Source organism: Bactrocera latifrons, unplaced genomic scaffold (assembly GCF_001853355.1).
Source record: "Bactrocera latifrons isolate USDA-ARS-PBARC rearing strain unplaced genomic scaffold, ASM185335v1 scaffold_81, whole genome shotgun sequence".
Taxonomy (NCBI): domain Eukaryota; kingdom Metazoa; phylum Arthropoda; class Insecta; order Diptera; family Tephritidae; genus Bactrocera; species Bactrocera latifrons.
In genome coordinates, this window is record NW_017537501.1 from 1,124,546 (window position 1) to 1,142,453 (window position 17,908).

The following is a 17,908-nucleotide window of genomic DNA, read 5'->3' on the forward strand; positions in this document are numbered from 1 at the left end:
AGCATACTGAGCATCTTTCTCTTTGACACCATGTCTGATATCCCACGTGATCTGTCAAATACTAATGCATGAAAATCCTAACCTCAAAAAAATCACCCATTATATATACATACACACGTGTATATATGTTTACAGGCATTCGTGAAGTTGTTTTCCGCTACCGCTTAGCAGCTACAATAACAAACTCAATACTATGTTGCTAGTGTTCTACCATTTGCCTTTATCAGCCTAAGCATCATTTTGGCTTCCAAGCACACAAAGAAACAAATCTACAAATATGTGGTTACGCAACGCATTTGTCATTGCAACGTATAACAGCCAGCTTGCTGTCTATAAATGCGCGTAAAAACATGTGTCTGTAATTTTATAGCCAATATAAAGTGAATGGCATGCAGCTGTCTGCTGTGGGCTGTCTGGCGCTCGTGCTGGCTGCGCATCCTCTCAACTGCGCGTTTGTGACACCTCACGTGTCACAGCAGCAGGCGCTAAAGTCAGGCAATTATACAATTCACATTGTTGTTGTTGATATTTCGTCATATATGACGCTCCTCCAATGCACTTCGGTGTACCGCGCATTTCGTAAAATCACTTATTGCAACGACTGTACTTAAATGGGGTGCGGAATGCTAATAATTATCGGAAAATAACAGCAATAATATTTCAACACATTTATTTTTGTATACACCCATATATATACTTTATATGGGTTAGTTATTTATTTTCATTTTTATGAATTGCAATGCAGCAGTTGCATAATAATAATAAAAATGGTAAATGCATCAAACATGTGAATTAGATGTAATAAAAATTATAGACTTGTACAACAGTACTGTTTGCTGTTTGCAATGAGTCGAATGTTAATGAAATTTGATTGGAAAACTTTTTTTGATGTTTCACTATTAATATAAACCTATATATAAATAGTAGAAATGTATTTAAAATGCCCACATGTAATTCTTAATATTTTTATATGACATAAAATATTGAAGAACTATTTTAATATTGAAGAACTAGATGAGGAACTACATATTATTAGAATTGGGAAATCCAAGAATCAGGAAGAGAATAGGCGAACTTTTAATTTGAAACGGAAGCCAGAAAAATAATACAATGTTAATGACTTAATTGCGATAAATCCTCTTTATGGCACAAGGCTTAAATTTAAGGCAAAGTGTTTGGGGACGTATTCAGTGAAGGAACGACTAACACATTTAAGATACACTCTGGAAAATATAGGTGACGTTTAGGGACCGGGTAGCACTACAACGATGGACGAATATATGAAGGCGTATAACCCAGCGTTCGGAGCGAACGGGAGGTTAGTAGGGCCGAGTGCAGGAGAATTGCGGACGGCACCATCCGGACAGACCTATTGAATGCAACACTGAAAAAATCGATCGAAAACCTGTTGATTCTAGGATTATAAATATTTCTAAATCAAATAGTTTTGATTAAGACACTGTTGATGTGAAAAATGCATAGGAAAATGTCTTTGCCTACGATTCGTAGACGCTTACATGAAGTCAATATGTATGGAACGGAACTTGCCAAAACGGATGAAATTTTATGCAGACTATGTCTTGAAACCAAACAAATTTTGGACAAAAATTCTTTTAACAGACGAATTAATGATAAGGATGAAGTATAGAGGTGACTAAATGCATTGTGTGGCATAAAAAAGGAGAAGCATTGACATTCAAGAGCACAAAACCTGCACTTAAAGAAGACTATAGGGGCCTCATGGTATGGGTCTGCATTTATGACGAAGGGGTAAGAAAAATAGTGATGCTTGAAGTCACAGTTAAAGCTCAAGTATATCCTAATTTAATGAAAGAAGTCGCTCTCATTTATAAAGTCAAAATTGTTAGTCATAATCTTGCAAATAGCAACGTAAGGTTGCTGGAATGGCCCCCAAAATGCCGCTACCTTTCCCCCCTTGAAAGTTTATATGAATTAAATAATAATAATGGAAATATTAGAAATATTCACTTAATTTTGATTGCAACTGTATTTAAAAAACAGCTACATATGTCATTTTAAACTCCAGAAAAAAAAGCAAATACTCAATCATAAATATAATAACATAAATTAAAAAATTTATTAAAAAATAAATTAATGTAAATATAAATTAATATAAATCTGAGTCTTAAGCAAATTATCAGCATGAGTTATTATGACTTGTGATATAAATTTCTTTTCTTACTTATTTATGAAAACAAATCAAACTTTAAAGGTGCCGCCGGAATAATAAATATGTGTTTACGTATGCAAATATTTTAGCGGTGAAAAATGCGAATGTGAGGCACGAATGTGTGAGAATAAACATTGGACTACGCACAGCAAACAAAACAAATGGCGAAACGGTGTGTGAACTGCACCTCAATTTCGGTGAAAAGCGCCGCCGCAAAGGAGAGTTATGAGTGTTGTGGCAAAAAGTGCAGCAAAATGTGAGACAGAGAAATTAAAGAAAGGGATTCAAACGGCACGTATTCAATGCGGCCTGATAAAAGTACTATTTACAGTGCAGAGAAAAATAAGTGAAGTATGAGTAAATATGGGTGAGTGAGTGAGTGCAAATAATTAGTGATGCTTTTGTGATTTACAATTCGCTTTGCGGCTGTTGTTGTTGTTGCGAAAGCGAATGGGAAAGGCGGTGTGTCAGTGTGAACAGCTGTTTGTCCGTCTGTCTGTTTGTTTTTTCACCGTACGGCGATGAGTGTTTTACGGGTGCGGTCGGTGCGTAGCGGTGCAAGATACGTAATGATACGAAAGATTTAAGCAACAAACCTGTGGATTAAAGCTAAACAATCCGAGCTGTTGAATGGCCTCGCGATACAATCGAAATGCGCGACCGCAATGCAATTTTCAATACAACACAATCAAGGGATTAATTTTCAAGTGGTAGTAGTTGTTGTTGTTGTCGTTGTTGTTTCGGTAATAAACAGCCATAAATAGTACACACACATACATATACATGTATATGTAATATTTTGATTGGGATTTTTCAATTACAATTGGGCGTTGTAACAATTGACGTTGGTGATTATGGTGTTGTCGGTGGTGGTGGTGGTGATTGAGGTGGTTGTAATGGTATTGGTTGGTGGTTTTCATGGTTTTTTATGGTTTGTTTGTTCATAAAGTAGTAAAACGCACGCACATACACCAAAACACAGGGAAGAGAAAAAACATAAAAACAAAAAATTAATTAAAAAAACTATAAAAAAAGACATTTGTGGTGGAATTTTTTGAGAAAACGCAATTAATTAGAAAAGCAAGAGATTCGCTCATAAATCATGGTTCATTATTAGATAGTTTAAGATGTTGAGCACAGTTAATATACATATATGTATGTATGTGTGTGTTTAAGTGTGGAAGGTAGACAGATAAGAAAGTAGTAGTAGTTACAGTTATGTGCAGCGAAGAGTGTGTGCGGCAAAAGTAAAAGTTCATCGAAATGTTGAATTTGCATATCATGGTGAAATCAGCCAATTTGCGGTGTACAGAAAGGTCAAGTAAACGGTTAATTAGTGCCGTGATAAATCTTAAATGACTTAATTGCCTGTTTATCAAGCGCAATAATTAACAGTCATTGTAATTGAGGGTTGCTCATGAGTGCTGGGTAAATTTAGTAAATGCTGGCTTAAAAAAATATTTTTTATGAAATCAATTTTTATTAACTTTTTTAATAATTTTTTATTAATTTTTTACCATTATTTTGTTAATTATTTTTTTATGAATTATTATTTTTTGTTTAATTTTTTTAATTATCAATTTTTTTTTGCTAAAATAAATTGTAGTTTGTTGCGTTAGATGTTAAATTGAAGGTAATTAATTAGTGGTTTTTGATGATTTCGGTTAGTTTTGTAGAAAATTGAGTATTAAACCGTTAGCAATTATGTATTTTTTCTATGGAAATACATTTTATATAATAAATAAATGAAACTAATGTACATTTACAGATCTCATCTTCATTTCCGATCATTAGGGCGATTCAGTTTGAAAAGTTATGGTTTCCCTTAAACAGTAGCCAACTCCAAGGTGACCTACGAAGAAAAGTGTCTGTCGATGGCCTAAAATTAACTCAAATCCAAAACCTGAAACAGTTTATAATATGAGAAAGCCTAGTCACAATTTGAAGTTTTGACAAAATGACTTTCCAAAAAAAAGTCGGTTTTTGGTGAAAAATTAAAATATTTACACTTCAGAGTGGCTTAAAAAATCAAAATTATTATCATCAAAAATTTATTTTTTACATCATTGCCTGACACAAAGACTATGAAAACATCATTTTGAGTAATACATATTTAAAGGTTTGTAACAAAATGTTCATATCTCTGAAACTTTTTGCCAAATCAATTTCAAATTTTCGGACAATATTCAAAAATATATTGCCCCCTAAAATGCAAAACAGCATATCAACAGAAACAAATCGAAAATCGCTGTCAGCTACGTAATAACCACGTTATAACCACAATTCAAATTTTGTTTCAATATGCGTGTATGATAACCAATATATAAACATTTTATAACCACAACTCAAATTGTGTTGCAATATTAGTGGTTTCTATAATATCGTTTTTTCTTCGCCTATAAACTCAGGAAAAGTAATGTTACATTATTGTAAATTTTAGGTAAAAAATTCGATTTTTGATATTCACAAGTAGTTACCTCCACCCTACTTCTTATTAAAGCCTCAATTTTCTTAAAATGGTATAAACAGATCTTCATTTTGATTTTGACCGGCCTGTTGGTATGGCAGCTATATGCGATAGTAGTTTGATGCAGGCAATATTATATGTATATTCAGAGATTTTTTTCTATACCAAATTTACTGAAGATTCATTGTCAAATAAAACAGTTTTTGGTACAAAAACTTTATTCCGATCGTTCAGTTTGTATGGCAGCTATGTGCTATAATGGTCTGATATCGGAGATTCCGACAAATGAGCAGCTTCTAAGAGAGAAAAGGACGTGTGTAAAATTTCACACGTTTATACAACAAACAAAAGTATTAAGTTATATTCATATGGATACCCTGATACCCTTTTAGGTGCCATAAATTTTGTGGCAAACTTAATATACCTTGTTTAAGGTATACATGTTAAAAAATCATACAATCCAGTTGTTATATGTATGCCTTTAACTACATTCCTACATATACGTATATACTTGCATACTTTTATAGCTATTCAGCACACCTTTTGCGTGGGAGCTTGAAATGTGTAAAGTTTTTATTTTTCCATTTCAACCAACAACAACATTAAAGTTATCGCTTCCGTCTGAAATAACCATTTTTACCGCATAACGCTTTCTAGCGTTTAACACGCTAGTGGGTTGCGGATATACATATGAACCTACATATGTATATATTTACTACATTATTTTATATTTTCCTCGTCATTGGCATTTGTTTAATGAGTGAAAAAAAAGAAAGGAATTGCAAGCAAAAATTAAGTGTAGTAATGGTGTTGTAAATAACGGTGCAAGTCGTGCGAGCGCTTTGCTCTGCTATTTGTAATTATTTATTGCTTGGCGCATTCCCTTCAGCAGCAGCCATCGGCAGCAAACGCATGGCATTCACTGCTTTGCAATGGCAAAAAGTTATGCTTTGCTTAACAATGGAGTCAGCAAACTGTGTGATTGCAGCAGCCGGCAATGGTGACGGTTAAAACAGCAACAAAATTAACTGAAACTGGAACATGTTTTGTGAGCAAAAAAAAAACAAATATGCTTGCATGTTGCCTACATCATTTACCCGTCGTACGAGTACTAATGCTCGAAACATTATTTATATGGAGTGGAAATCGCGTTTAGAATGGCTTTAGTTGAAACAAAAAATGCTACATATTTTTCTTTTTTTGACAATTCTTAGGCTAAGCAAATGAATAAGTAACAATTTTTTCAACAAATAACAAATTTATGTTAAACCATGACGAAAAAGTGGAGTAAACGTGAAAACGAAATAAGGCAATAAGGCAAACAGCATGACTCGGGCATTAGCACGCAAGCATACACATATACATACATACATGACATACATACATATATGCGCTTATAAGTATATTAGCATACATATTTAGTTAGCGTTAAATGACACGTTTGGTAAATAGAAATGTCGAATAAAATATTGTCATAGAAAGCAGGCAGACATACATGTGAATACATATATATGTATGTATTAAATATATTAAATACATATGCGTGCAAGAATGCACTCATGCCTGTACGTGTGTATTTGGGTGATAAAAAGTGCGCCCTCAAAAATTGCTGTCGGTGATTAAAAACCATATCTCAATTAGCACGACTCTAATTGGTGAAGGAAAAATTAAGAGGGCTACACGATTCTGATGTCAGTTGCCTAGAGATTTAATAGTTCATTATTTGTTTGCAATTAAATTTAATTAATATTATTTTTAACAGAAATGTGTGTTATTGTTGTTGTAGCGGAGTAATTATGCCGAGTTAACAGTCCTTGGCTGGATAAAAATCCGAGTTCGTTCCAGTTATGTAGACCCGACTGTCGTGGGAACGGCTTATGTGGTGCAGTTTTCTTCGTTTTTCATTCATGCATGTCCCTTGAGTAAACTGCCCAGCCGCTGGACGATATGCGGCTTGCTGTGATTATATATCCGGGGAGTTATAAATTTCCAAAGGGTCATTATAATTGGTTGATATTTATACCTTGAAGTGGGTTCGTAACACCCAGAACGAAACGACGGAGGTCTTATAATATATATGTACATATGTATGTATCCTTATATAAATGATCAGCACCACTAACTGTGTGGATTTGGCCATTTTCATCTGTCTGTAAATACGCGAACAAGTCGCTCAGTTTTAGAAACATGGAACTGGAATTTTGCACCCGACTTTCTAACTTAGAAGCTGCTTATTGGTCAGAAACGCCGATATCGAACCAATGTATCATATAGCTGCCATACTAACATGATGATTAAATTCAAGCCCTCGTACAGAACTTTTTTATTTGACAAGATATCTTCATGAAAGACGGCATGAATTATTTATCCGAAACAACGCTACAGTCTTCGAAGCAACTTTGTAGAACGGACCACTATAGCATATACATAGCTACCATAGGAACTGAACGATGAAAATTATGTTCTTGTAAGGAAAACTTTTTCATTTTAAAAATTATCTGCACGAAATTTGGCACTAAATATTAACACAAACAAAGCAACAGTTTTCGAACATATTATTTGAATCAGATTACTATAACATATAGCAGCCATACAAACTGAACGGTCAAAGTCAAGTTACTGTATGGAACACTTTTTATTTGACGAGTTTTCTTCATTAAATTTTATTTAGATTATTTTGTCCGAGACAACGGTACTATTTCCAGAAAAATCGTTCAGATCGGACCACTATGGCATAAAGCTGCCATACAAAGTGAAGTGAGTGACTTCACTTGAGTCATGTTTAAGCCAATTTTACTTGCCTTAAACACAAAAATATTAAAGCTCACTTCTTAAAAATCAAGTAAATATTGCATTTTGATATTATTAGTAACCCTTTTATTTAAAAAATTACTTCATCAAAAAATAATAGAGTGCAATTCCCACGGACCCGCCATGCCAAGAATTACATAACAAATTCAGCAATTAACAATTTATTTATATTTGTTATTTTTTCTAAGTAATCTGACAGTCTTGGCGCTTTGCCGTACACAATTAAACAAGTATGTATGTAGATACGAGCTTATTTCATAAATTCAAATAAATGAATGAACGCGCGTTGAGTACGTGGTTACTCAATGTTTATTTGCGCTCACGCCCTCACCCAACAATCTCCGCACATACGCATTGAGATTGTGCATATTTACAAACAATTAATGAACACACATACATATGTATGTGTATGCCACATATATAACTACAAAACAGGCACAGAGTACGTTTGATACTAATTTGCATAATTTATGCACATTTGACAGCCATTCCGTCTCTGTATACGGGCGTCGGGTGATTTGCATAGCACTTATGGCTCCCAGTAATAAATTACACACTACCAGGCATACATACTTGCATGCCGATTCTATTTTTACGAACTTACGTATTTGCGAACATACATACATACATACATATATACTGTGGGTACAAAAGTGGAGGCAAAAATTGCCTGTTTGTGTGTGAAAATGTGTTGAGCATTTCGTTGATGTGTTATACATATATAGTTTTTGTTGTATTTGCGTTATTGCAATTCTGTGCCTTTAAAGTGGTACATCAATTTGCATGTCATGTCAGCGGTCATAAACAAAATTGCGCTGAGCGACAGGTTGCCTGCGCGTCTATTAAATTCAGCTGCTCCGACTACCTATACGGTAGCCAGTCTGTTAATTCGCCGGGGCTTTAATTCGCAAATCACGCGTTTCCAAAGCTGCGGTTGCTCGCCTATTCTTTTGCATTAAATTTTTTCATTAACGAATTTTTTTAAATTTTTTTTTAGTCATTTACTCCGCTTTTGTTTTGTTTGCAATTTCTTTTTGTGTTTAGCTGAAAATATTTGCTTATTCGCTGCGGTATGGCGAATGCGCATTAGTTCCGCCTTGGAGTGGAAAACAAATACAAGAGATATTTGGATTCAAAAAACAAAAAAATAATAAGCTTAGCTCTTTGCCATAGAAAATAGTGTCCAAATAAAACTGGAGGACTCACAACTTGTCATAACGAATGACAAATCGAGAAGACTGCAGGAAATGCTTAGAGCGGAGCACCAGGTAAATAATGGAGCATCTCTTGTGCACTTATTCCGTGTTGGCAAGACGATACTGTAAGCATCTGGGATCCGCACGGTATGCTACACTGGAGGAGGTATCGATAGTGAAGCCGCAGAGTCTGTAAAAATTCGCGCCAAGCGCAGTCATTCTAAAGGTTGACTACTTCTATTGGACCTAGGAACTGAACTCCATCTGGAATCACAAGGGCCAAAACTGGTCTATGTGTGGCTTACCTATTCACGAAATTTGGTAAGAATTATGTTTAAGACATAAGCGACGTAAGCTCAAAAGAAATTGTTGGCAGCGAACCACTATAGCATATAGCTGCCATATAAAATGAACTACCAAGATTCAGTCCTTGAACAATTTCTAGTAATTTTAACCTCGTATAACAATCTTGTAAGATTCATTCAAGAAATAAGCAAAAATGCTGCTCCAAATTAATAATTTTCGTTTAGTAAACAAACGACAACTACACAACAATGCGTGAACAAAACAGATAAGTCATTTATATTGTAAATAAAAAATACTCGAAATCAAGCCAATTGCATTCCATCTGTCAGCTGTTCTCTATTTATGACACTTACAAATGTGCGAATCAAAGCAAATCACATACGTATCTAGAAATATATAAACATATGCTCATAAATTAAATTTCTTTTTGTACACTTGTTGATTGATCGTTCGAAAAATCGCAAATTAATGCCACTAGTCGGGCATCCGCTTCTGATGACGCACTCTTTTTACATGCACAAGCATGCTGGCATATAGAACTGTCAATATCGAAAATATCTAAACAATTACAAGTGCAACGCACGTTCGCTAAAAGTCGCTTCACCATTTACTTAGCTATATGCCAATATCATTTTCATCGCTAATACAACACATTATGCATTTTAATGCTAGCCTTTGTATGCAATGCTGCCAATTTCTGCAGTCATGCGCGGTTTAGAGCTACTGCAAATGCTATTTGCATGCAATGCATTTTTAGTCTGCTGGTAGAAATGCTTAAAAGCGCGCTTAAGTGCCGCTGCGCATGCTTAAATGTTGGCCTAAATGGTGATTTCTGTTACGTGGGGTTTTAAAGTTTGAGGTTTGACAATCGGCGGTTGTTTAAGTACTGCTGTTGCAATGCTTGCAGTTTTGACCGTATATATAAGGGTAGATGTGTATTGATATAATAATATATACTCAAAATGTGAAATTGCCGTTATTAAAACTATTTTCTCGAAGAGCTTTTCAGTTGAAATGCACAATTAAGTGCTATTGATGGTTTTTGGCAGATTCCAGGTAATGCCATCTTTAGGAGCACTTAGCATGCTAGCGTAGAGTATGCCACGATTTTATACTACATAACGGTACATACAATATCGTCGAATAATTGTACCTTCGTTTTAATCATACGTAAACACGAATTCACACGAAGCATATATTTTCTTTGATTTTCTTTGAACACTAAGAAGTTTTTGCTATTCCGCTAAGTTTTATAGATTATACTTCAACATAATTTTACAAAATTTTTTTTTTGTATCTAGGTTATGTTAGGCTAGGTTGAAAGGTCGACCCAAAAACATATCCCACTCGAACAGCATAGAATGCCGGTTCATGGTGATGCTTAATAATTCCAAAGTATAGTTTGAAAATACTTTGAAAAAATCGTTGAAGCGTTTGTCACAAATTTTATAAGGGCTGATGTCAATTCTGGCTACTTTGCCAGAATCGCCGAAGTTATGACTGCCGTGATGTTCAAAAGTTAGAAAATGGAGAGAAAGTGCCTGGTAACCTTTGTTATCTTGGACAATGGCGAGAATGTGCCGGGATGTTTTCATCTCAGCTTCTCCCATACAACTTTGACAGTTAGCATCTGACAAATTCTTGAGCCTTACATGAAGCACGCTTATTGGGCAATAACTCTTACGATCAAATCTTAGAGGGAGCAATTAATTCTGCGGATCTCCTGCGTTTTGCACTAGAGCAATGTAATCGGAACAAAGGTGCCTTCTCTTGCGAGCTCATCACTTTTACAGTTGCCAGCAATTTCGCTATGACCATGTCATTCGTGGCTTAGATGAGCTAGACAACTGTTAACAAGTTTTAAACCAACTTATTTTCTGATAAAATTTCTTCAAATAATATCAGCCTTTATTGATAAATTTTCCTTATCTCAAAATTTTAATTATAAGTGATGAAAACCACAATTTCAAATTCTTTAAATATTAAACACCAGAAAATAAAATATAATTTACTACTAGCCAAAGAAGCGCTCAGTACTGTCTTCAAAACACTTACTACCTATTTTTATGTGAAAAACATAATTGCAGTGTTATTGTAAATATAAATTTCAGTACCGAAGCGTTTCAATAGCAATAGCCTTGTGCCGCCAAACAACATTCAGATGTGCTATCTGCTTGACTGAATAGCCCATAACTAACCATCGTTACCTTGAACATTCGATTTCGAATGAATGACATCAGTTCAAATATGGACAAAATCGAAACGAGCATGCGCTCTCAAGTACATATTTGAGCGAAACAAAAGCTTCTTTATGCCATTCGAATGCAGTGTCCAAACGATTATCATTTAATAAATGTTGATTACTAGTATAAGTAATTGACACACATATATACACACATGCAAATGCAAGCGCATAAAAAAGGCCCACTTTGAGTGAGTAGGAGAGGTGTCTTCGATTCGCAACAAACTTGGTCATAAAGTATAACAAACGACTGCACATCACACACCATTTCCGACGCTGTTGCAATATGGAGATGACTTAAGACATGACATGACCATGGCATTTTCGAAATAGTCTTTGAAGTTTTTTTTTATTTTGTTTAAGAAAAAATATCTTCAGAGTGAGTACAAGAAACTTTGTGTAATGGCATGCAAATCTTGTTACAAACTTCTTTGGATATTTAGTTTGTATGAATGTATTTAACAACTCTTTGAATACGCTGTTCGGCCGCCAACAAGAAGTTTTACGCGCAGTTTATTCTCAATTGCATGGAGATGGCTGCAGAAGGCCTTCGACACCACAAAAACACACACATATAGACAGCTATGTATGAAGGCAGCGGCGTTTATTCGGCAAAAAGCAACAATTTGTCGGTTTAAATCAAGTCATTTACTACCTTGAGTACATATTTATTTACTTATATAAATCTACTTGTGTGTTTACGAGTTTGTGTGTGTGAGTGGCATGCAATGCAAAGCCGCCAAGAAGCACAGTAACCCAGATTTATGGGCTGGCAGCCATTTAAAGTTGTTGCTACGCCGGCGCAGCCCAAGAAATAAAATGAAGCGGTGGCTGCTAGCCAACTTGGCTTGGTAGAATTACGAAAACAATGAGAAATAAGTAAGAAACAAGATTTAATTGCCAAAGCGCGCTTGCACAAAAACACATGCGAGGAAATACAAATATACATATATATATATTATGTATGCGCGCATGTGTTTGTGAGTAAATTAAGAAGCAAACAGATGAAGCTGCATTTGCAATCAGCAGGCCAGGCGGCGTTGGAAAACAAATTAATTTTATACATACATATGTATATACTTTATATATCTTTATATTTATATGTATTTAGATACTTGTATAGAGCTATTTGTTAGCCATAATAGTAAGCTGATTACTTAGCTGTTGAACTTTATTGCGCAGCTGCAGAGAATTTAATGTGAATATCTATGTATACCAGAACTTATAAACGTTTTTTAGTGTGGTGGTATATATACAACCAGTAGGAAATATTTCGTATATAAAATAACGGTTAGTTTATCGGTTAAGTTTTATTATTTAATATTATATTTAATTTTTTTTTTAATTTTTTTTATCACTTATTGATAGTAACTATAATACTGTAGAAAAGTATAAAAAGTTTGGAGGCTGAAAGGTTGCCTCCTTATTTATATTAAAAAGTTGAAAACTTCATCATTCAAAAAGCTGAAGACATGTGAAATACTGAGAGAGATGTAATGATAAATGACCAAAAATGCGAACATTTCTATTGCAGATACACCAAACATATTTACAGTTATTTATTTTGGTAACTAACTATAAAGAGTTGCTCTTCACTCCACTAGGTGCTCAATCTAAGCTAAGCATTAGAACACATTAAGAAAAATAAAATAGTAGGTTTTTATAGGGTGGGTGACGATTTATTAGGATTGTTCTCATAAAAATCGACATAAAATACTCAAAAAACAATGGAACCGAGCCCTTTGTTAGCTGTTTATCCACATACAGACACTACACTGTCATTTCGTTTTTATTTATTAGTGGCACCCTAGGGGCTGTGACTTTTGCTCTGAACGCATTTGCTGCACGTTGGACAACTGTCAATGATTGACTTCTTTGGAATCGGTGCCACTAGACTAATGACTGACCGCCTAACAGACAGCTTGATCGTACAGATTTTATGACAGTCAACAAGTGCAGGGGTGAGTGGGGCGCGCAGTTAAAATGCAATTAACTCAACATCAAAGTGAGCAACGATTTAATGAAGCGCATACCTATATATACATATGTACATGTATATAAACTTATAAAAAGTGTAAGCAAAGGACCGAAGTCTACACTGGCAAAAGACTGCATAAATAAATAATTGTACAAACGAACACACACATCTGTTCAGGTGCTAAAGTCAGGCTTTGCGTCAATTAAGAAAAACTAGTTGACCGACTTGTTTCCATTAAGCACGCGCAGGTGCAGCTGAATTGCTTCGGTTTTTGTGCGCTTGTCTGGCACAGAAAGTGTGCAACTACTGTTAATAGTTCAGAAAAAGTGAACGTTTCTATATGTCTGCTAGTTAGATAGAGAAAATGTGTGACTAAAGAAGTGTTAATATGAAAAACTGCATACAAATTGTTTGCTGTTGAGCGGTTAGTAAGATTTGCTTAATAGTTGTGTGTGTAAGTGTGTATGTGCGTGTGTGAGTATTTATGAGTTGTCATAATTGAAAGTCATATTTACCGGTGGCGCCTCGCTAGCCGTGCTATAGACTTCGCTGGCAGCATAGTCTGGCTTGATTTGCACAGTCGCCATTGAGTCCGTATCCTTGCCGGTCATCTACGCTAAGCAAAAATTAATCCACAAGGTAAATGAGAGAGTTGGTTGTGCTAATTGCCTGTGGAAGAGAGAAGCAGAAGATGATGATAATTTGGTTGTTATATTTATTTATTTTTTTTATTCAAAATGTAATAATTATTTTATTTAAAATGTAAAAATTATTGTATTTGAAATCTATAATTAATTCATTAACTTTTTAAATGTGCTAATTATAATTTTTTTTAATGTAAAATTAATTATTAACAAATTTAAAGTGTAGAATAAATACACATTTATATTTTTATAATCGCTGAAGTATTTGTAACCCGTTTAGCAAACGTTTTCTGACATGAAGTTTTTAAGATAAAAAGTGTAAAATAATTAAAAAAAGGAGTTTTTAAAATAAATTTAAATAAAAAAAAATAAAAAGAAATTCAATTAATCTATTTATATTGTATAGTTCAACAATAATTTAGTTTATTTTAATTAATTATTAATTAATTTATTTCAAATTAATTTCTTTAAAAATAATTAATAATTAATAATTATTAAAATAAATTTTTAACATTTAAATTTTTTGTGACTTTGATGAATAATTCTTAAAAACCTCTTTTAGAAAATAAAATTTATTTTTTATGAGTTTTTTATTATTTTGTTTATCCTAATTTGTATTTTCTTTTGTATAATAATAATTTCTATTTTTATGAACTATTTGCTTTATAGCTGTCTCTTATACACATCTAGATGTGTATAAGAGACAGCAAGTACATAGCTTTAATATATGTACGTAAAGGCGACTAACAATTTTCATTTTGGACGCGGAAATGTCTATATGTGGAGCTTAAGTAGTCTTGTTAAAGACTTAGACTCTTGAAAGTGAGGCTTCAGATTGTTACAAAAAAATCTAAAACGTTTTAGAAACATATTATTCAATTTCTTTTAAAGCTTAATTACTTTTCAGTTAAAATAAAATTTTTTATAATTTTTTACTGGGAATTGATTTAAAAACCTATAAATAAAATGATAATAATACAAAAATCCAAAAAACTTCAAAAAATTGTAAAAATTTTCAATGAAATTCTCTATAAGCTTGTATTGAAGGACAAATATACGAAAAACTATTTTTAAAAATTATTATTGAGTTTGAGTATGTTCTTTAATGAATTTGACTTGACACTTAACTTTTATTATAATAACATTGACTGATTCAGATTTTCAAAAGCGAGGCTTGAGCATAAGTTTTTTCGAAAAATTTAATTAAATGGATATATGAGATAGCTCAAGTGTCTATTCTGAAAATATTTGAAAATGTAGTTGTTTTTTTTTTTGGTATGTTTTGTGAGTCTGGCTCAAATTTGATTAGTTAGTTTATATTTTTCATAAAATATTACATACAAAAACAATTAGTTTACTTCTTTTGAGCACAAAATATAAATAACTCTTTATTATTCCCAAAATTATTAATTATAAACACATTTTACAAAGATTTCTTACTAGAACACAAAAGTTATATGGAAATATTTCTAATTAAGCAACAATTCCTTAATATTCGCTGTCGTGTTGTATTTAATTACTATTAATTATTACAGTCAACTTCATAAATCAAAGTTATTGCAAAGCTTAGCACTTTTTAAAACCCGAAAATCCTTATTAAAATAATTGTTTATTGAATATTTAACTAAAAAAGCACTTTTCCTTTGCACAGCTAAGATTTCTAAATTTCTTTTAAAAATAACAATAAATTTTGTTACACTTTTAGGTAAATAATTTCAATAAAATAAATTGTTTATAAGCAGGATTTATTGATAAATTCATTTTTCATGCAAAATCCTTGTTTTTAGTGTCCTTTGAAAAACTTATTTTCTATAACCAAAAACTCGACAACAAAGTTTCTTTAATTAAGTAATAATAATTATTAATTTTCTTTAATTTATAGAACACACAATTGAGCTTTGTCGAGACCACACTTACAGCAATTGGTTGCTCGAACGCTGTTGCAGCCGTTTTTTGAGAAAAAGGAGTAAATTCACTTTTCACTTATCCGTACGCAAACACACATACACAGACACAATTTGTAGTTGAAATGTGAAAATCTAGTTGTTAAACAGTTTTTGTAGAAGTAACGTCAGAAATTTGTAAAGCTTTATACGTTTTGAGCCAAAAGCACGTCTTAACAGATCGACTGCCACTCGAGGTCTGAAGTTCGGTTAGCGTTGGCTTTGAGATTTTTCTACCAGATTTGAAATGAGTTTTTTTCCAATTCGCCTTTTTTATTTTTCCATTCTATTTATTTTCTTTTCTGGTTTCGCAGTGTGTTAATTTTTTCAGTTGCACCAACACAAGCGCAAGCTCGAAAGCACACTTTTAAGCGCGTTTTAAGCGAGCTAGAGTGTGTGAATGTGCGAGCGTGTATTTGAGTGTAGTAAAAAAGTGAAAAACACACATAAAAAGGTAAATACAAAAATAAAAACAAAAAAGTAAAAAAAAAAATAATACAAAAACAACTAAAAGGAAATAGGCAAAAATTCGTACAAAAATAAAGACAAACACTGTTGTAAAACCACTTTTACGAAAATTGTGCACAAAACGTAGCGTATAAATGGGGGGGAAATGCACAAAAAGGTGTAATAATTGTTTGTTTGTAAGCCGATCTTTATGTAAGTTTGTATAGGCGGTATATAGCTGTGCGAATGTGTGTGACAAAACATATCGACGATCGCAACAAGACACGGCTGTGTGCGTGCTAAATGTAAACGTATAGGTCTGCGTCGGTTTGGTTGTACTAAGGTACGAGCGTCCGCGAGACATGAAGCCGCATGGAACCGCTTTGAGCGGCGACTTTTGCATTTTGCCGATCTCATCGAATCGCCGCGGTGTCAGTGTTGCGTTTTCATATTGCAATGCTTGGCTAGCTGGCTGGATTTTGTACACTCACACACACACATACATATATTCATTATTATTATCGTTATTGTTGTGCTGAATGGCTGGTTTGTTTGTTCGCTTGGATATCTGCTTGATTGGGCGGCTTAGTAGTTTGGCATACGAACACATACATGCATACATATTAATAATACACACTACGCTAGCTGGTTGTGTAAGTGTATTTGTGGCGACTGGTGGCGACGATTTTTGTTGTCCCCAGCTCATCCGCTGTGGCCATTAATACCTCATACTTTTGCGTGTATATTAAATTTGCTCTTCTTGTTTTATTTATTTATACATACATACTTATATACATATTTTTTTGATTTTTCTAATTTGCAGGTATTGTATTGAATTGACGTTTTGTTTTGTCTCACGTTGTGTTTGTAGGCGGCTGTAAAATCAGCCAAAATTATATTTATTTCTTTACAACAAAAAATGTGTGATTTAAGTGCTATTAGTGAAATTGTTTTTGTTGTTTTACTGTTATTTTATGAAGAAAATTTTATATAAAAATTATTATTTAAAAAAAACTTATATGTGCATAGTAAAATATTCTTCGGCTGCGCTCATTAAGTGCAATTATCTAATTAAACATACTTTTTCCGCTTTTTACTTTAAATGTGAAAAATATTGATGCCAGCTAAACAAATTTTTTATAAGTTTTCATTAATATTGTATTGTAATTATATTTATCGAGTGAATCCAAATTTTATATCGTTTGAGTCGGAAATTGAGGGATGTCAGGTGTGTATAACGGAATTAAGTACTGTCCATGTGACACTTATGGGCTCCAAATCTACTTAACCAACCGTTATCAAGTTGTGCCTATGTTTTTTTTTCCAATCCTTGAAATAGTTGTTAAAGACAATTTTCAAAATATCCTTCAATGCGGGTAGCGCTTCAAGTTTAATAGTTAAATTGATTCAAAATAGGTTCCCCGGAGCGGTCGTTTGAGTTTCCTGAATAACCAGGAGTCACAATGTGATTGTGGCACGATAATGAGTAAATATTTGGTGAAAAATTCACGAAAGATTAATACAGTATGCAACGGTGCATTATCGTAGTGCAAAAACCAAGAGTTGTCGACCCATAACTACGCCCTGTCCGTCCGTCCGTGCAAGCTGTAACTTGAGTAAAAATTGAGATATCATGATGAAACTTGGTACTCGTATTTCTTGGCTCCATAAGAAGGTTAAGTT

The 17,908-nt window shown here is 33.5% G+C and overlaps 1 protein-coding gene across 2 annotated transcripts in view; it reads right to left on the minus strand.

Annotated features, from left to right (window-relative positions):
* Positions 1 to 15,989, minus strand: part of LOC108976928 (myb-like protein Q) — a 35,071-nt gene extending 19,082 nt beyond the window's left edge. Inside the window, exons 1-3 of one of the 2 annotated variants that reach the window (XM_018946375.1) lie at positions 15,753 to 15,989; positions 13,707 to 13,860; positions 2,788 to 2,814 (exon numbers count right to left, since the gene is read on the minus strand). In XM_018946375.1, the coding sequence (XP_018801920.1) occupies positions 2,788 to 2,814; positions 13,707 to 13,802 (123 nt within the window). In that variant the 5' untranslated portion in view covers positions 13,803 to 13,860; positions 15,753 to 15,989. The remainder of the gene's footprint in view (positions 1 to 2,787; positions 2,815 to 13,706; positions 13,861 to 15,752) is intronic. The other variant, XM_018946376.1, reaches the window with a different exon arrangement.
* Between the last annotated feature and the right edge of the window lie 1,919 nt (positions 15,990 to 17,908).